General features: G+C 37.5%; 1 protein-coding gene across 2 annotated transcripts in view; it reads left to right on the forward strand.

Moving 5' to 3' along the window:
* The window catches only part of PLA2G4A (phospholipase A2 group IVA), a 150,698-nt gene that overhangs the window by 63,355 nt on the left and 66,248 nt on the right, over window positions 1–21,095 (forward strand). For both annotated transcript variants that reach the window (XM_066361735.1, XM_066361736.1), the window contains one exon: window positions 11,494–11,531. In XM_066361735.1, coding sequence (XP_066217832.1) covers window positions 11,494–11,531 — 38 coding nt within the window. The remainder of the gene's footprint in view (window positions 1–11,493; window positions 11,532–21,095) is intronic.

Raw genomic sequence — 21,095 nt, forward strand, 5'->3', positions numbered from 1 at the left:
CTGAGGTCACTTTCACTGAAGTTTTAATAATTTATTCCAGAAAAATAAAACCTTAGAAAAAATTTCTATGCAGTCCAAACTGATTGAATTTTGAATTTTATAAGACACTAAGTTACTACTTTCCAGTGAGAAACATAAGCAAGTGGAGGACCAGTATACAGAAGGCTTAAATGTCTTTATTTATTCTTATTGGGAAAAGCTCTGTGTTTTGTCCTTACTTAGAATGAATGACTTTTTAAATCTCTCCATTCACCCAAATCTATTTCTTAACTTGCACCTCCTTTCCTGACTCTTATCATCCCAAATGACCTCTTCCTCTTTTGAACTCCCATAATAATTATCTGTGGTATTTATTGAGACCAAATTACATATTTAAACTATTCAATTTTTTATTTCCCAGCCTCAACCCCTGAAAACTAAAATCCTATAGGTCAGGAGACCTGAATTCTGATTATACATGCCTAATCACAGAGTTAATACAGGGTTTATATGATTGAAAGAAAGTATATTTTTTGAGAAACCAACATAAGCCCAGAAATCTCCCTGACCCATTCATGCTTTCAGAGGACCCAGGTGCATTGAGGACACTCCAGTCACACACTCCCTGCTGGTCTCTTCAGCTTCTCCAGGAAACATGTCATCTTTATGTTCTCCATCTGATGCCTAGAGACAACATGGCCCACAGTTCTGTGGACTGATTTTAAAACTATTGCATTCATTACTTTTACAAAATGTTAGTGACATTTACTAGGTATCAGCCATTGTGTTTTGTGCAGGGACTATAAAGAAGAAAGAGGTCCAGGAAGCTCTTCTCTCAGCTATATTTATCTGGGACAGAGGTGAGGCAGGGTTGGAAAGGAAACCCCGTGTGAGAGAGATACACACACATCATGAAGAGAAGCCACCAGGCAGTGGAGTTCATGTCAATGACATATGTACAGAGTACAGTGGCAAGACAACATAAAGTGTTTACAACAGTGCCTGGTATATATTAAGTACTACATAAATGTTGTTTTTCTTGTTGCCGTTACTATACCTTGAGAAAAGGGTAGAATTTCAGCGGACGAGAAGCAGTCATGAGCACTTCAGGCAGCAGAAACTGCAAAAGCTTGGAGTCTTAAAAGTAGAAAACAAGTTGGGGCACGGCAAGTTACAGGGCTCAGCAGGTACGTGTCAGTGAGTGTAAAGGGTTTGGAGGGGGAAGGTGGACATCCGCAGACATACCCTGTGGCACGTTGCTAGAATCAGTTCTCTATACGTGTTTTTGAGGGCTTTCGTAAGCATGAATTGGCTTTTCCAAAGAAGAATGTTTTCCCGCCTTTTAGTCTATGACACAAAAACTGATGATAAAGAAAGATATTTTAGGAAAACATGCATTTCCTCTTCTCCTGTCATTTCCTATGGTTACGTGGGTAACCCCAAGGCCTTCTGCATTCCTGAATTTAAAGTAGCTTACATAATTATTTTCCTTCATGAGCTTAAGAAAACATCTTTTTTTTTATTACCCTGCTCTCAAAGGTCTTTTTTAGTTATTTATCTGAATGATAGTTCCAGATCACATGTCCTGCCCTCTGCAAGCCACTGAGCCTCCCCTCGTCTCTGAATTTCCACCTTTCAGAGAACGACAGTCTTCTTTCTACAGTGTTCACAGAGGTTGTAAGAGGAAACAGGTTGTGAAGGAATCGTGTAGGAGCAGAAATTTTTAAAAATTTCTTGATGGTATGGCAACCTGGTCTAATAAAAAGCACTTGGAGCCTGACTGGGCGGTGGCATAGTGGATAGAGCGTCGGACTGGGATACGGAGGACCCAGGTTCGAGACCCTGAGGTTGCCAGCTTGAGCGCGGGCTCATCTGATTTGAGCAAAGCTCACCAGCTTGGACCCAAGGTCACTGGCTCGAGCAAGGGGTTACTCCATCTGCTGTAGCCCCCCATGGTCAAGGCACATATGAGAGAGCAATCAATGAACAACTAAGGTGTCGCAATGAAAAACTGATGATTGATGCTTCTCATCTCTCCGTTCCTGTCTGTGTGTCCCTATCTATCCCTCTCTCTGACTCTCTCTGTGTCTCTGTAAAAACAACAACAATAAAAAACAAACAAACAAAAAACCACTTGGAGTCCTGGTCCTGTAGCTCAGTCAATTAGAGTATCATCTCGATACACCAAGGTTGTGAGTTTAATGCCTATTCAGGGTTGAAACTGGAAACTGGGAGACTGGGATTCTCATTTTGTCTTTGTCACTAACCGCCCTTTAAGATGTTTAAGTTGTTATTCTGTCTCTCTGATTCTTATTTTCTTCAGTTCTACAATGAGGGTTTCCACTAACTTATTTCTAAGATCTTTTCTAATTTATAAAATTCTATGATCTATAAAGAGTACTTTACTTTAATTTTCATTTGAATATTATCACACTGAAACTTTCCTTTCTTCTCATTGTACAGATATGGAAACAGAATAGTCATAATGCAGTAATAAAAGTTTTTAAAATACTGACCTGTCAGTGGATTATTTTAGAAAATGAGAATTTAAGCTTTTGTTGTATGCCTAAAACATTGCTAAATATTAAGAAAGCAAAGAAAGTTTTATTTTAAAGGAACTAATAATCATTTGGAAAGAAGTAGACATTCATGTGTAAACAGATAGTATAATGAGCAGTACCATGAGGCATCCACTCATTGATTTACTTATGAATTATTATTAAATACTGATTATTTCAAGGCAATATCCTAGGAGATGGGCAAGCAGTAAGGGATGTGGTAGATGACATCCAGGTTCCCAGGGAGCTTGCATTCATGGGGAAGGTAAATAGGTCACAGAAAGCAAAGAGATAATCAGTACAGCATCAGCCAGTAACAAATACTGTGAAGAAAGGAAAATAGAGGAATGTGATAGAGAACAATTGGTGGGCAACTTAAGTTTCCATAGTCAGGGAAGGCCTTTCTGAAATAGTACATTTCCCCCAAATCTTATTATTAAAATTTTAGAGCACATAAAACATCGAAAGTTTTGTACATTGAAAACCCATGTAACTTCCACATTTATTCTGCAATAAACATTTTATTGTATTTGCTTTGCCACATGTCCCCATCTATCTAGCCATCAAACTATCTTACTTTTGATGCATTTAAAAACAAATTGCAGACAACAGTATGCTTCATCCCACTTTAAGTACTGTAAATATTGCTGACAATATGAGAGTTATATGAAGAAATTATTCATTCATTCATGCATGCATTCATTCATTCATTCATTCATTCATGCATTTCACAACCATTGAGCACCTGCTGGGTGACAGATAATCTGTAGGCACTTCCTATTCAGCCATGAACAACCACCTCTATCCTCATGGATTGTATGTTCTACTTAGTAAGATGAACAAGAAGCAAGATAAATAAGTAAAAGATACTTGTACTATGATAATAAGTGCTAAATAAACCAGGGAAGGAGGAAAGAAGAGTATATACAGTATAGTGAAGGGAGTTGCAAATGAAGTTTAAGAGCCATGGTTAAGAAATGCATCTCTGATGATATATGAGTAGAAAGGGCCTGAAGGAGAAGTTTGCCTGGCATGCTTGAGTATCGGCAAGGGGGAGAGTATGGCTAGAACACAAACGTAGTAGGGAGAGTGATAAGAGATGAGAACAAAGAGGTCAAGGAGGACAGGGAGGCAGTGGAGCATTGTGGGTTACAGTGGAAAACAATGGCTTAGGCTTGCCCTTAAATTAAGGATGCAGTTGGATCACTAGACAGGTGGAAGGCCATTCTGGTGGCAAGAACAGCCCGAGCCTTTGCTCATCATCATGGGACTAGACAGGACAGGCATGTTCAGGAAACAGTGTCTAGACGTGTGATGGGAGCAGCATTCATGCATGAAAGAAGAACAGGTCCATCGGAGAGCTCAAATTCAAGATGTTGGAATTTTGATGTTATCTCTTACTGACAGCAATGAGTCACGGACGGTTTTTGACCAGGTGATGGGAAATTGAGAGCAGACAGGATCTGGCTTTTTTCTCAGAAATGTTACTAAGCAAAAAGTTAGTAGGTAGAATGGTGTGGAGAATGTTTGAAACTAAAAAGAAAAAACAGAAGGTTGATGCAGCCTTAGCAGACCACCATGAAAAGTGGCGAGTCTGTGGAGCACCAGGTGCCTCGAGATAAGTGTCTCTTATGACAGCTTTAACATGTCATAGAACATTGATCAAATGATCACTTCGTGGCTGTGAGGGTCAGCTGACATGGAAAACAGGAACTTACAATGGATCCAGCTCTTCCTGAGACTATAGCTGATCACTCAACTTAATGTTGGAAGCTTTTGTTTGTTTTTTTGAGTAGAAAACCAATTTTAGGGCTGAGTTTACAGTCTTTGTTTTTCAGCCAGCATGTGTAAAATCTGGTTACATTGTGTTTGTCAGAGTCACAGATTTTATTTTATTTTATTTTTTCTTTCTGAAGTTGGAAACGGGAGGCAGTCAGACAGATTCCCTCATGCGCCCGATCGGGATCCACCCGGCATGCCCACCAGGGGCGTTGCTCTGTTACAACCAGAGCCATTCTGGTGCCTGAAGCAGAGGCCACAGAGCCATCCTCAGTGCCCGGGCTGACTTTGCTCCAATGGAGCCTTGGCTGCGGGAGGGGAAGAGAGAGATAAAGAGGAAGGAGGAGGGGAGGGGTGGAGAAGCAGATGGGCACTTCTCCTGTGTGCCCTGGCCGGCAGAGTCACAGATTTAAAGGACATCAGAGCTGTCATTTGAGAGACGCTGGGGGGACCCTCTGCCTTTGACCCCAGGCTCAGCATCAGACGGCCAGGCATGGGCTGCAATCATGATTCTGCTGCTCATTGACTGTGTGATGTCCCGTTTTCTTTTTTCCTTTTTACTCTGCATCTTTATCTAAAACAGGATTTTATATGTATATAGATAGTGCCTACCCCTTAGAGTTGTGCTTATGGTTAAATGAGTTAATGTAATGCATGGCAAGTTTTCAAACAGTTTTAGAAAGTTTTACCTGGCCTGGTAAGTATTAAATAGGTATTGAGCCTGACCTGTGGTGGCGCAGTGGATAAAGCGTCGACCTGGAAATGCTGAGGTCGCTGGTTCGAAACCCTGGGCTTGCCTGGTCAAGGCACATATGGGAGTTGATGCTTCCAGCTCCTCCCCCTTATCTCTCTCCTCTCTCTCTCTCTCTCTCTCTCTCTCTCTCTCTCTCTCTCCCCCCCCTCTCCTTTCTAAAATGAATAAATAAAAAAAAAATAGGTATTGAATATTCTCATTATAATTGTAATTGGTCAGATTTAACTATTTTTCATGTGCTTCATTAATCTGACTCAACTGTTACACTTACTTATTTGTTTGAACTTACTGATCAAAATTAACTTCTTTACATATAGGTAGAACCTATAAATTTAGCGATCATTTGTTTCAACACAATTCACAAATGCTCGTTACCTATTACTGAATACAAATGTGGCTTTGGGTTACTGTAGAAAGATATAGTATCCTTGGAATTTAGTGTGTTTTGTATCAACAAAGTAGTTCACTTCAGGAGAATCATGAAAATGCCAAGTTTTTTAAGAAAGACAGATAAAGATTACACTTCTTCATTCTCTAGATGGCATCAATTTAGTTTTGGTTTATACTTTGAACAAGGTAGCCTCTAAGTTTAGATTATACAGTGTTTTAATTTGCCATCTTTATTTAGAAGTTTGTGTTATTTTTTAAAAATAGCCATGTCTCGCCTGACAAGGCAGTGGAGCAGTGAATAGAGCGTTGGACTGGGATGCGGAGGACCCAGGTTCAAGACCCCGAGGTCGCCAGCTTGAGCGTGGGCTCATCTGGTTTGAGCAAAAGCTCACCAGCTTGGACCCAAGGTCGCTGGCTCGAGCAAGGGGTTACTCAGTCTGCTGAAGGCCCACGGTCAAGGCACATATGAGAAAGCAATCAATGAACAACTAAGCGGTGTCATAACAAAAAACTAATGATTGATGCTTCTCATCTTTCTCCATTCCTGTCTGTCCCTATCTATCCCTCTCTCTGACTCTCTCTCTGTCTCTGTAAAAAAAAAAAAAGAGAGAGAAAAAATAGCCATGTCTCATGGCTTCTGGGGTATCTAATTTTGGTGATTACTTTCTTAGATTATTACCTATTCATGATTGCAACTTGAAAATGAATGAGGTAGTTCAATAGAAGGGAGTGGCAAAGCTTTAAAAATTGGTAGTTTTAGCCCTGGCCAGATAGTTCAGTTGATTCAAGTGTTGTTCCAATATGCCAAGGTTGCAGGTTTGATCCCCAATTGGAGCACACATAAGAATCAACCAATGAATGCATAAATAAGTGAAATGACCAATTGATGTTTCTCTCTTCCTCTCTCTAAAATTAATCAATATGTAAAAAAAAAAATTTAATGGTAGTTTTGATGGAGAGTTCAGAATATTAATATAGTATCAGGATGATTTCATTGAAAAACTGTGTAGTGATGTATGAAAACAAAGACTACAATTTACCTAAGTAAATGAGACAGACAAAGCAGAGTTTGGAAGAAAAATAAGAAAACCGTATAATTTTGTGGGAAATTTGGGAAATCTTTGACTAAGAAGTGAATGATCAGATTGATGCAGAACAGAGTTTAAATGTAGGTGAAACAATTCCTTGTTTTTAGAGAGAATGTATTTTTATTTTGGGGTAATAGCAATGGAACTTAAGTGAGTCCTTTTGACATTTATGTGATTTTTTTTTTTTTTTTGTATTTTTCTGAAGCTGGAAACGGGGAGAGACAGTCAGACAGACTCCCGCATGCGCCCGACTGGGATCCACCTGGCATGCCCACCAGGGGTGACGCTCTGCCCACCAGGGGGCGTCGCTCTGCCGCGACCAGAGCCACTCCAGTGCCTGGGGCAGAGGCCAAGGAGCCATCCCCAGCGCCCGGGCCATCTTTGCTCCAATGGAGCCTTGGCTGCAGGAGGGGAAGAGAGAGACAGAGAGGAAGGAGGGGGGTGGAGAAGCAAATGGGCGCTTCTCCTATGTGCCCTGGCTGGGAATCGAACCCCGCACGCCAGGCCGACGCTCTACCGCTGAGCCAACCGGCCAGGGTGACACTTCTGTGATTTGTATGATTTAAATTATAGGGCATTTTAGAATGCTTTTGTATCCCTGGGCTCCATAACGAGACCTAAGTTTCTTTAGAGAGTAGAACATGTTCAGTTTTGTTACCATTATGTACCCAGCCTGACCCACATTAGTCACTTGAATCATTCTTGTATGAATGAATAAATGATACACTTATGGAAAATACGAAAAATCTGGAAACTGCTCAGACAGGTGTAATAAAAGTAAATGACATTTGAAAAACAAACAAAAAACCTAGAAAGCCTGAGAGATTTTTATTTAAAGAAAAAGCATATCCATGTATAAGATACACCCATTTTTGAAAAATTTGGGGTCTAAAACTTATGGGGTCTTATGCATGGGGAAATGTGGTAGATAGTAGTGCTCTAGGACATTGGATTTATTATAGGATAGCTAATGATGAAAGCTCTTTCAGAATTTCCAGTGTCCCTTGGAAAAGAAAAAGAACCTAAATTAAGAAAAGGAAGTTACCATCCAATGTAAGGAGGAAAACCCTGTGTTAGAGTGGAACATGGTTACAAGAGAAAGAGTATTTTTTTATCTTTCAAATCTTTGAAGACTATCTGGGATATTTTGGGCGACCACAATTATCCTGAATTCTTAGGTGATAGAGTAAATGATTCCTGGTTGTAAATGCTAATTTTATTTTATTAAGAAATCATATAACACTAACATTTATTTATTTTTTTGTTTTTGTTTTTTTTTTGTATTTTTTTGAATCTGGAAACGGGGAGGAGAGACAGTCAGACAGACTCCCGCATGCGCCCGACCGGGATCCACCCGGCACGCCCACCAGGGGCAACGCTCTGCCCACCAGGGGGCGATGCTCTGCCCCTCTGGGGCGTCGCTCTGCCGCGACCAGAGCCACTCTAGCGCCTAGGGCAGAGGCCAAGGAGCCATCCCCAGCGCCTGGGTCATCTTTGCTCCAATGGAGCCTTGGCTGCGGGAGGGGAAGAGAGAGACAGAGAGGAAGGAGAGGGGAAGAGGTGGAGAAGCAGATGGGCGCCTCTCCTATGTGCCCTGGCCAGGAATCGAACCCGGGTCCTCCACACGCCAGGCCGACGCTCTACCACTGAGCCAACCGGCCAGGGCCAACATTTATTTTTTATTGAAATATAATTGACATATATTAGTCAATATATATTCAGTTGTATAACACAATGATTCAATATTTGTGTATAAAGAAATAAAATCTGTTAATTAAACTTATTATGGTGATCATTTTGCAATATATGTAAATATTAGAAATCATAGGTATTTAGAAAATGATTTTAGCAGTGTCTCATTCAATTTTAAACATAGAAAATTTATGTAGATGTAGCCTACTCTGTATTGGCAGATTGTAATTTCTGTTGTGCATTTAAATTGCCTCCTTGTTAGATCCATATCTGGTTTGAAATTATTTGACTGTTTGCATCTTTTTGTAATAATAATTTTAAAAGATCTCCTTAATGCCAGGCACCATTACTTCTTATCTTAGCTTTATTATTTCAAAATGACCTGGGAAAGTTTGCAAGAGAATTAGTAGGTTAGGTACTTCCAAAATTATTTTTTAAGTCTAAAATGGCCTCTTGTGTGTGTGTGTGTGTGTGTGTGTGTGGTAGTTTCTCTGCTCTAGTTTCCCTCCCACTCCCCCAATGGGACATCTCCCATTATATGCATCTAAACTTGTTTATTTCATGGTGTAATTCAAAGAAGAGATTGTTTCCCCACAAGAATGTGTGAGTACAGCGTGCTTCTTACATTAATAATTCCTAGAAGGGGAATTCTTCTCATTTGTTCTGGTTCCTAACTATAGGGTTGGGGAGTGTGGGGGGAGAGATTCAGTCACCTTTTGTTCTAATTGTCCTAATATTGCGAGTAACCTGGATGACTGAAATGCAGATGCTTCGTGTAGTGTGTGGGAAGGAGTTTACAACGATTGTTTCCTGCTGCCCAGGAAGTACATATTTTTGTGGCTATTTTATCTGAATAACACGTTCCAAGTAAAAGGTGTGGAGAGATTGTGAATGTCAGACTTTGTAGCATGTCTGAACATAGTACACCAGGTGGGAGAGTTTATTGCCTCCTCCCGATTGGGGGTGATGCACTTGCACAGCGTGTGGAAGTGAGGATCCCAATCCACGTGACAGGAACCATGGCAACGAATCCTGTACTCCTCCAAATGGCAGAAATCGCCTGGGTCTTCTCTTCATCCTGCCTTCATGTAAGGAGTCTTATCTAGGACAGTTTTACCCTAAGAACACGAATGTTTTAACCAAGAAAGGTGGATGGATGTAGGAGGGACATTGTGACCGAGAAGACAAATCCGACCACAAACATAGCACAGTTAGTTTTTCCTTTTATTTATTAAGTTGTGAGAATAAGTAGGCATTAGATATATTCAATGCCTGAATATTTTAATATATAAATTGCTTGGGGACCTGCCAAGCTTTTCCCTGAACAGTTTCTGTCGTGAGGTGGCATGTTCCATTCTAGCACTGGGTCTTTCCATTTATTAGGAAACTCCACATTGAGTTGTAATATTTATTTTAAATTCTATTCTCCTATGTGCCTTTTGCCCTCTTGAGATAAGAACAGTAAATCTAGTCTTATTTTAATAGCAGCTTTCCTGTTTATTTGTTTATTTTTGCAAGAAACAGACCTTTTTTACCCATTGTTTGTTTTTTTGCAAGAAACAGACCTTGTTTTACCCATATCTTGTTTTTCTTACTAAATGTCCAAATTAATCTCATTTAATGTAAAGTTGTTTTCAATCCCTCTTTGGAAAAGACTCCATCTGAAGTTTCAAAATGGGGAATAGACATAATGTTCTGGGATGTGGTCTGAGCAGGGCTTTCATTGATAGAATGGACGGCAATCACATTCATTGGTTAGAAGCCAGCACCTTTTTCACTAATAACTGAACTATGATTCATCTGGGCATGTTACAAAATAAAAACGATTTGTGCTAGGATTCTTGATTATTTATTAACTTCAAAGTAATATTTAAATGCTGCTTTGCTGAATAAAGGTTCATAGAATTCCATACATAACAGATACTGTCTGGGTTGGACTAACCCATGATTTTATCTCAGGTAGCAAGGAGATGTTCTTGATAAGAGAAGATTGCTTGATGTTGATGTGCTCCCTCTCTCATACACATGCACAGTAATTCAACAGACATTTATTTATGTTATATGCCAAATACTGTGCAATGACCAAAAAATAAAGACCTATATAAGACAGAGGTTACAGTTTAGTGGGAGAGGCAGATTTTTACACAGATGACTTCAATACCTTTTTCTTACTCATAAAATTCAGTACTGAGAATTATCCATGAACTTACTGTAACCTTTTGAAAGGTTCCTTCTGGTTTGTTTTTTTCCATTCTCTGGAACCACAGAGAAAACAAAGCCAAGTGTCTATAGCATTTTATGTTAGTTCTAAAAATATCCTCTTCATGTTTTAAGAAGCATATTCTAGTTCTGTTTTATTTGAAGGTATTGAATAGATTCACTCTAACTTATATTCTTAAGGTAACTGACATACAAAAATAATAACACCATCTTACAATTGTGCAGCAAACTTCCAAACACTTTTTCATCTGGTTCTTATAACAACCTACAGTTCCATTATTAATAACCAGTGACAGGGAGAGTATTGAGAAGGTCTTTCTATACAACAGATTCATAGCTTTGAAAAGACATCTTTTGATATCCTTCTGCTTTGTAGATATTAGTCACTTTCTTTTCTGTTAAACCATATTGGCCCATTGGCAGGATGCGGTTCTCCCATAAGTTTGGTTGGCTCACGTAGTGTTGAAAAAATAAAAACCTGAGCCCCACATGTCATTTGGAGATATTTCTTGAGCTGGCCTCTGTTGGTTGGTCCCTGGGTCCTGCTGGCCATTTAGGATGGGTGTTCTGTCTCATTTACTACAGCCCACACATGTCACAAATGCACATGTGTGAATTTTTACCCAGATTTTCTTTAACCTTCCAGCCACGTGAGCTTCTGGTTGTGAGACCTGGGTACAGTTCCTAAGTATTAGACACATCTTTATAGTTTTTAGATCTCAAGCAATTTTTATGTTCTGTGAATAATGATTGTAGAACTCAACTACTTCATTTCAGTGAAGGAAGAAAAATAGCATGCAGAGGCAATTCTTACATTTGCTAAAGTGACTTAAGTAGACTTATATAATCAAAAATAGCAAAACAATTTATTGAAATACAACTGTAATTTAAGGTCTTCATGGAGCTATGTTACTTTTATTGTTAGGGTTTTTACTTAAATTAAAAATTATGGGCCACTCAGACATTATTTTGACTTTGTTTGCATTGTATGTAACACATCTGTTTATGACCAAATCTAATATCTCTCTTTTAGGTCACTGAATTGATTCTGGAAATGTTCCTTGAAGTTTGGTAAGTGCATCTGCTTCGTTGGGATATTGCGAGTGTTCCATTGATTTATTTTGTTGAAAAGTGTACTTTTAATATATGAAATAATTCTAACAGCATTGACTATAAAAATGAATAAACGTACTTTGCTTTTCTTTTGCTCCTTCTTAATGGCCACAACATTAAAAGATAAATTTAACATTCTTTGCTTAATTTTCCCATAGTTTGCTGATTAAATAATAGGTGTTAAAATAAGGGCTTTTATAAAGAGCCCTGCCTCAAGTTATATGTATTTTTCCCATAGACATGAAGACAGTTATTTAAGCCTATTTTCTACTGTTGGTAGATATTCAAAAACATGAAAGTGAACAGGAAACTAGAAAGAGAAAAAACTGAAATGTGAGACTGATTAAAACTGATAAAGTTCCAGAAAGGATTCTGCTCTTTCCAATTGGGCTCTAAAAGTGAAAGTTGAAAATTTACTTATTTTTTTTTTTAAGTAGTGAATCTTAGGGAAGTCCATTAGCTGATCTCTGATCCAATGCAGATTTCAATGGATCTCACCTCCTTCAACCTCTCTGCATCTTTGAACTTCCCTCTTGAAGTGGGTTTTACCAAAGTTACCAGTACAAATTTTATTTGCGCAAACACCACATAAGTTAGTGTCACAGTCTCCTATCTTGTAACTTGCCAAATGTATGATAATGATATTTTGGAATTGGGTTTAGATACTTCTTTCTCTTGTTTTTATCTCTGGAACAAGTTGACTTGACTTTATAAATTTCTGTTAAAGTACCACAGTTTCTCAATATATGTCAGGAAGCATCAAAGGACTATGTTGCATTATTTTTCATGACATTAACTCTTACTTAAGAGGGATTTACTTTGGCATGAGATTAGAAATATTTTTATTTGACTGAAAATAATGTTATTTGTTTTAATGGGAAATGATCTTCACTGAAATAATTAGACTATGTTATGTAACAAAACACAGTTATCAAAAAAATGTAGGAAAACTCAGATAAATAATGTATGTATGTCCAGAGGAATTTACTATATATTTTTAATGAACTTTAATCACACTCTGTTTTTATTTTATTTTATTTTATTTTATTTTTCATTTCAAGTAAATGTCAACTGTATTTTTTACTTTTTTAAAGTTTTAAAAGTTTTGATTTATTTATTTTATTGATTTGAGAGAGTGAGAAACATTGATTTGCTGTTCCACTCATTTGTGCATCCATTGGTTGATTCTTTTTTTTTTTTAATTTATTAAATTTAATGCAGTGACATTGATAAATCAGGGTACATATGTTGAAAGAAAACATCTCTAGATTATTTGGACATTTGATTGTGCTGTGTACCCCTCCCCCAAAGTTAAATTGTCTTCTGTCACATTCTATCTGGTTTTCTTGTGTCCCTCCCCTCCCCCAACCTCTCTCTCCTTCTTCACCCCATCCCTCCTCCCCCACCCCCCACCCCTGTTGCCATCACATTCTTGATCATGTCTCTGAGTCTCATTTTTATGTCCCTTCTATGTATGGATTCATATAGTTCTTAGGTTTTTTCTGATTTACTTATTTCACTCCGTATAATGTTATCAAGGTCCATCCATGTTATTGTAAATGATTCATGTCATCATTTCTTATGGCTGAGTAGTATTCCATAGTATATATGTACCAAAGCTTTTTAATCCACTCGTCCTCTGACAGACACTTGGGCTGTTTCCAGATCTTTGCTATTGTGATCAATGCTGCCACAAACATGGGGGTGCATTTTTCCTTTTGGAGCCGTTCTATGGTGTCCTTGGGGTATATTCCTAAAAGTGGGATAGCTGGGTCAAAAGGCAGTTTGATTTTCAGTTTTTTGAGGAATCTCCATACTGTTTTCCACAGTGGCTGCACCAGTCTGCATTCCCACCAGCAGTGCAGGAGGGTTCTCTTTTCTCCACATCCTCGCCAGCACTTAGTCTATGTTGTTTTGTTGATGAGTGCCATTCTGACTGGTGTGAGGTGATATCTCATTGTGGTTTTAATTTAATTATTAATTAAGTTAAATTTGCATTTCTCTAATGATTAGTGATGTTGAGTATTTTTTCATATACCTATTGGCCATCTGTGTGTCCTCTTTGGAGAAGTGTCTATTCATTTCTATTGCCCATTTTTGGATTGGGTTGTTTGTCTTCCTGGTGTTGAGATTTACAAGTTCTTTATAAATTTTGGTTATTAACCCCTTATCAAATGTATTGTCAAATATGTTCTCCCATTGTGTAGTTTGTCTTTTTATTCTGTTCTTGTTGTCTTTAGCTGTGCAAAAGCTTTTTAGTTTGATATAGTCCCATTTGTTTATCCTGCCTTTTATTTCACTTCCCTGTGGAGATAAATCAGCAAATATATCGCTGCGAGAGATGTCGGAGAGCTTACTGCCTATGTTTTCTTCTAAGATGCTTATGGTTTCACGGTCTACATTTAAGTCTTTTATCCATTTTGAGTTTATTTTTGTGAGTGGTGTTAGTAGGTGGTCTAGTTTCATTTTTTTGCAGGTAGCTGTCCAATTTTCCCAACACCATTTGTTAAAGAGGCTGTCTTTACTCCATTGTATTTCCTTACCTCCTTTGTCAAATATTAGTTGTCCATAGAACTGTGGGTTTATTTCTGGGTTCTCTGTTCTGTTCCATTGATCTATATGCCTGTTCTTATGCCAGTACCAGGCTGTTTTGAGTACAATGGCCTTGTAGTATAACTTGATATCAGGAAGTGTGATACCTCCCACTTTATTCTTCTTTTTTTAAGATTGCTGAGGCTATTTGTGTTCTCTTTTGGTTCCATATACATTTTTGGAATATGTGGTCTATATCTTTGAAGTATGTCATTGGTATTTTAATTGGTATTGCATTGAATTTATAGATTGCTTTGGGTAAAATAGACATTTTAATGATGTTTATTCTTCCTAACCATGAGCACAGTATATGCTTCCACTTGTTTGTATCTTCCTTGATTTCTTTTATCAATGCTTTGTAATTTTCCGAGTACAAGTTTTTAGTCTCCTTGGTTAAGTTTACTCCTAGGTACTTTATTTTTTTTATTGTAATTGTGAAGGGGATTGTTTCCTTAATTTCTCTTTCTGACTGTTCATTGTTGGTGTATAAAAATGCCTCTGATTTCTGAGTATTGATTTTATATCCTGCCACTTTGCTGAATTCATTTATCAGGTCCAGTAGCTTTTTGACTGAGACTTTAGGGTTTTCTATATACAATATCATATCATCTGCAAATAATGATAGTTTTACTTCTTCTTTTCCAACTTGAATGCCTTTTATTTCTTCTTGTTGTCTGATTGCTGTGGCTAGGACTTCCAGGACTATGTTAAATAAGAGTGGTGAAAGGGGGCACCCCTGCCTTGTTCCTGATCTTAAGGGGGTTGCTTTTAATTTTTGCCCATTGAGTATGGTGTTGGCTGTGGTTTCTCATAAATGGTTTTTATCATGTTGAGGTATGTTCCCTGTATTCCCACTTTGCTGAGAGTTTTGATCATGAATGGGTGCTGGATTTTATTAAATGCTTTTTCTGCATCTATTGAAATTATCATATGGTTTTTCTCCTTCTTTTTGTTTATGTGATGAATCACATTGATTGATTTATGAATATTGTACCATCCTTGCCTCCCCAGAATAAAACCCACTTGATCATGGTGTATGATTTTTTCCATATATTGTTGGATCCGGTTTGCTAATATTTTGTTGAGGATTTTAGCATCTATATTCATCAGAGATATTGGCCTATAATTTTCTTTCTTTGTGTTGTCTTTGCCTGGTTTTGGAATCAGAATTATGCTCGTCTCATAAAAGGAGCTTGGAAGTTTTCCTTCCTCTTGAATTTTTTGAAATAGTTTGAGAAGGATAGGAGTTAGTTCTTCTTTGAATATTTGGTAGAATTCCGTTGTGAAGCCATCGGGCCCCGGGCTTTTCTTTGTTGGGAGTTTTTTGATAACTGTTTCAATCTCATTTGTTGTAATCGGTCTGTTTAGGTTTTCTGATTCTTCCAGATTGATTTTTGGAAGATTGTATGTTTCAAGGAATTTGTCCATTTCATCTAGGTTGTCTAGTTTTTTGGCATACAGTTCTTCATAGTATTTTCTTACAATATTTTGTATTTCTGTTGTGTCAGTTGTTATTTCTCCTCTCTCATTTCTAATTTTATTTATTTGAGTCCTCTCTCTGTTTTTCTTGGTGAGTCTAGTTAAAGGTTCATCAATCTTGTTTACCTTTTCAAAGAACCAGCTTCTAGTTTCATTGATCCTCTGTATTGTTTCTTTAGCCTCTATGTCATTTATTTCTGCTCTGACTTTTATTATTTCCTTCCTTCTACTACATTTGGGCTTTACTTGCTGTTCTTTTTCTAATTCTTTTAGATGCAGGGTTAAGTTGTTTATTTGAGCTTTTTCTAGCTTCTGAAAGTGTGCCTGTAGTGCTATGAACTTCCCTCTCAGTACTGCTTTTGCTGTGTCCCATAAATTTTGAGTTGTTGTATGCTCATTGTCTTCGTTTCTAGGAATTTTTTTATTTCTTCTTTGATCTCATTCTTAATCCATTTATTATTTAACAACCTGCTATTTAGTTTCCATGTGTTTGAGAATTTTTGAGCTTTTCTATTGTGGTTGATTTCTAGTTTCATGCCATTGTGATCAGAGAAAGTGCTTGATATGATTTCAGTCTTTTTAAATTTGTTGAGAGCACTTTTGTGCCCTAACATGTGGTCTATCCTAGAGAATGTACCATGAGCACTTGAAAAGAATGTATATTCTGCTGCTTTAGGGTGAAAGGTTCTGAAGATATCTATTAAATCGAGTTGATCTAGTGTTTCCAATAAGTCTGCTGTTTCTTTGTTAATTTTCTTTCTTGAGGATCTATCTAGTGATGTTAGTGGGGTATTGAAATCCCCTACTATTATAGTATTGCTGTTGATCTCGCCCTTTAAATCCATCAAAGTCTGCTTTATATATTTGGGTGCTCCTATATTAGGTGCATAGATATTTATACTATATCCTTTGTTTTAAAGTCCAATTTGTCAGATATAAGTATTGCTACCCCAGCTTTTTTTTCATTTTCATTTGCATGAAATGTTTTTTTCCATCCTTTTACCTTCAATCTATGTGTATCTTTTGTTCTAAGATGTGTCTCTTGTAGACAGCATATGTATGGGTCCTGTTTTCTTATCCACACAGCTACCCTGTGTCTTTTGATTGGATCATTTAATCCACTTACGTTTAAGGTTATTACTGATATGTAGTTGTTTATTGCCATTTTCTTCTTTAAAGGTGTATTCCTTTTTTGCTATATTCTTTTCCCACTTTGATCTGTTTACAACAGGCCCCTTAACATTTCCTGCAGCATTGGTTTGGTTGTAATGAATTCCTTGAGTTGTTTTTGTCTGGGGAGCTTTTTATTTCTCCTTCGATTTTAAACGATAGCTTTGCTGGATGAAGTAGTCTTGGATGTAGGTTCTTGTTCTGCATTACTTTGAATATTTTTTGCCATTCCCTTCTGGCCTCAAGTGTTTCTGTTGAGAAGTCCGATGTCATCCTTATGGGGGCTCCTTTGTAGGTGATAACTTTTTTTTCTCTTGCAGCTTTAAATATTTTTTCTTTATCGCTTAGCTTTGGTATTTTAATTATGATGTGTCTTGGTGTAGGTTTCTTTGGGTTTCTCTTTAATGGAGACCTCTGTGCTTCTTGGACTTGTGAGAGTTTCTCTTGCATTAATTTGGGGAAGTTTTCAGCTATGATATGATTGAACAAAGTCTCTATCCCTTGTTCTTTTTCTTCTTCAGGAACCCCTATGATGTGGATGTAATTTTCTTCATGTTGTCACAGAGCTCTCTAAGGGTTTCCTCTGACTTTTTGAGTCTCTTTTCTCTTTTCTTCTCTGCTTTCATGTCTTCATTCCAGTTGTCCTCCAACTCGCTGATTCGATCCTCAGCTCTATCTATCCTGTTTTTAATTCCTTCCATTGTGGTCTTTATTTCTGATATTGTATTTGTCATCTCTGACTGATTCTTTTTTATACTTGCTATTTTTTTATTTAGGTTTTCATAATGACCATCCATTGTTGTTCTAAGATCCCTAAGCATCCTTACAATCATTATTTTGAACTCCGCATCTGGAAGTTTGATTATTTCCATATCACTCAGTTCATCTCCTGAAGGTGTCTCTTGTGGTTTTATTTGGAATGCACTTCTTTGTCTTCTCATTGTCTGTTTTGGGGTTTTTTATTTGTAGAGTTGGTTGAGTCTAGGCTTGGTGTTGTCTGCCTCCAGTTTTTAGTTATTTCTAGGTCTTCTTGGGTTGGTATCAGCTGTTATCTGTAATCCACTTTTGGATTTGGGCAGCTTTGAAGTCTTGATTTGTTTGTTTTCTTAACAGGTGATAGTCTTTTTACTGATCTCAGCAGGGGGCTTCCTTGAAACTGTATTCAGGAATGCGGTGGGTGTAACCTGAGACTCTGAAGGCCTCTTTAGCCAATTAATCTCTCTGGGGGCAGGGTGTTTTCTCAGCTTCAGTAGGGGGAGGTGTATCTCAGATCTCCATGGATACCTGAGTTACTGCCCCTCCTCCCCACTTCTTGTTTTCAGCTGTGTCTTGTTGTGCTGATTGGAGCTGGATAGATGTCCAGAGATCTCTGATCCGGAAGCAATTCAGCTCTGTTTTGTGAAAGGTTCAGTCCCTCCCCCAGCTATGGCCGCCTCCAGCATGGATGAGTCAGCTTTTTTATGTTGTCTCTTTCATTCCTTAGCCCCTCACAGTCTGTCCCTCTCTCTTTCCTTTCCGCTTGGGAGATAAGCTGGTCTTTTCAACACACCTCGCTCTCTGGTCACCAAGCAAGTGGCTGTCAGCAGTAGTTTCTGCCCTTTTCCCTTGTGTGAGATCCCCTCTGGGCTCTCAGCCTCACCCCCCCTCCATTCCTGTAAGCAGGAGAGATTCAGGCGCTCTCTACCAGGTTTGTTGTGGCTTCTTCTTTGCTCCTTGGTTTTTGAGAGCTGTTCTTGTAGTTCAGAGTTGGTTTTTCATGCTGATTTTTCCTAAATTGATTTGTATTCCAGTTTGGTGGTGAGAGCTGGGCGTCTGTGCATCTGCCTACTCCGCTGCCATCTTTTCAGTCTCCACACTCTGTTTTTATATGTTAACTTACATCTTGATTCTAAAATAGAAATGTGTTCTTTAAAGAAAAGTTAAATTTTCCATGGAATACCTTCCATTAAATATAAAATAAAAATGAAAACTCACTAAAGATAACGCATAAAAGAAGAAATAAATGAAACACACCTGTCACCATATTTATAAAATTACCTAACATTTAAGAGTTTTTCTTCCAAATATTTTTGTATTGATATATTGTAAACATCTATGTTCACTGCTCTATTCTTTTTTTTTTTTAAGATCATGCTTCTTGTGCTTAGTGAAAGATAATGATTATCATAGTACATTACAAGAAACATGAGTCCCAGAATGAGAAGTCCTGGATTTAAATCTATTACTTGCTAATTATGTTAATAGTTGAAAGATTACTAATCACATTTTTACTCATTTGTAAAATAAGAGTGCTTTATATCTATTATGATGATTTAATAAGATGTTCTTTTAAAAGATGTATATTATACATACATCACATGTTCATAGTAGTATTGTTTGTAATAGTTAAAAATAAATTGGAAGCAATCTCAATGTTTATGAATAAGCAAATCATGTTTTATTGATATATTAAAAATACTTCACAATAGGACAAATGTTTGAGTTACTTCTAGTTACATAAATAGAGATGAATCTCAAAAAAAATGTTCAATGGAAAAAGTAATTTGTATAATAAATACAGTTGGTAGCATTTAAATAAAAATTTTAAATCTAAAAAATAACCCTATATCTTATTTAGGGACATAAATGTTTATTGTAAAATTATAAAAAAATTTATTGAGCTTGACCAGGCAGTCGTGCAGTGAATAGGACATTGGTCTGGGATGCTGAGGTCCCAGGTTTGAGACTCCAAGGTCACCAATTTGAGTGCAGGCTCATCTGGCTTGAGCGCGGGCTTACCAGCTTGAGCATGGGGTCACTGGCTTGAGCATGGGATCACAGACATGACCCATGGTTGCTGGCTTGAGTCTAAGATCGCTGGCTTGAGCAAGGGATCACTTTGTCTACTGTAGCCCCCTGGTCAAGGCACATATGAGAAAGCAATCAGTGAACAACTAAGGTGCCTTAGTCAAGAATTGATGTTTGTCATCTCTCTCCCTTCCTGTCTGTCCCTGTTTGTTCCTCCATATCTCTTTTTCTCTTTTGCTAAGAAGAAAGGAAGAAAGAAAGAAAGAAAGAAAGAAAGAAAGAAAGAAAGAAAGAAAGAAAGAAAGAAAGAAAGAAAGAGAGAAAGTTATTGAAATAAAAAGCAAATTTAAGGGAGTAGTTATCTCTGAGGAGGGGAAAAGGAAATAAATTGAGGAGGATTCACAGAGACAACTGTGCCGGTGAGATTTTTATTTCTTCAGGTGATTAGAAGATGCCCAACTTAATATATTATAATAAATAATATTAGAACAACGTTTACCTCAACATTTAACTATAAAAATGTAAATTTATGGCCCTGGCTGGTTGGCTCTGTGGTAGATCGTCAGCCTGGTGTGTGGACATTAAGGATTCAATTTCTGGTCAGGGCACACAGGAGAAGCGACCATCTGCTTCTTCCCCCTTCCCCCTTCTGTCTTTCTCTCCCCCCTCCACTCGCCCCACAGCCATAGTTCAATTGGTAATAGCATATCAGCCCCTGGCACTGAGGATAGCTCTGTGGAGCCTCTGCCCCAGGTGCTAAAAATAGCTCAGTTGCCCAGATGAGAGAGTATCAGCCCCAGACAGAGGTCCCTGGTAGGATCCTGTTTGGGGCACATGTGGGAGTCTGTCTCTGTATCTCCCCTACTCTCACTTCGAAAAGAAGGAAAAAAGAATGCTAATTCACTATCTTACTCTTCCCTACCTTGTTACATAATCTTTAAAATAATCAAATTTAATAACTGTGTGATGCTTTGATATATTAATAACTTTATTATATGATAATACAGATAAATAATCTTTTCAAAATTTGCAGTTTCTTCCCTTAGGTAGATATTCAGAAATAGAATTACTAGGTCAAAGGAAATACACATTTAAATGATTTTTTTGTACTCATTGCCTAATCATTCTTCAAAAAGTGTTTTTTTATAAATTAATATTTCCAAAATAAATGTATGAGTTACTTTACTTTTTCCAGTACTAGAAAATAGATTTAAAATATTTTTAAATTATTAATTTAATACTAATTACATTTTGAAGATTTTCTAGTATAATTAAATAATTATCCTTTGACTTTTCATTATTATTATTATTAATACTTGCTCTTTTGTGAGTTATGTATTTTTGTCCTTTGGGGGGTTGTAATTAAAATGTTTTCAATGATCAAATATCACTGTAGAGTACATATCCCAGAGACCTTACAATCTTTTCTCTTGTTCTATGTTTTACAAGGAAGACATAATGAATTAACAGAAGTGAGCCTTACATTTAACTCAC

This window comes from Saccopteryx leptura, chromosome 2 (genome assembly GCF_036850995.1).
Source record: "Saccopteryx leptura isolate mSacLep1 chromosome 2, mSacLep1_pri_phased_curated, whole genome shotgun sequence".
NCBI lineage: Eukaryota > Metazoa > Chordata > Mammalia > Chiroptera > Emballonuridae > Saccopteryx > Saccopteryx leptura.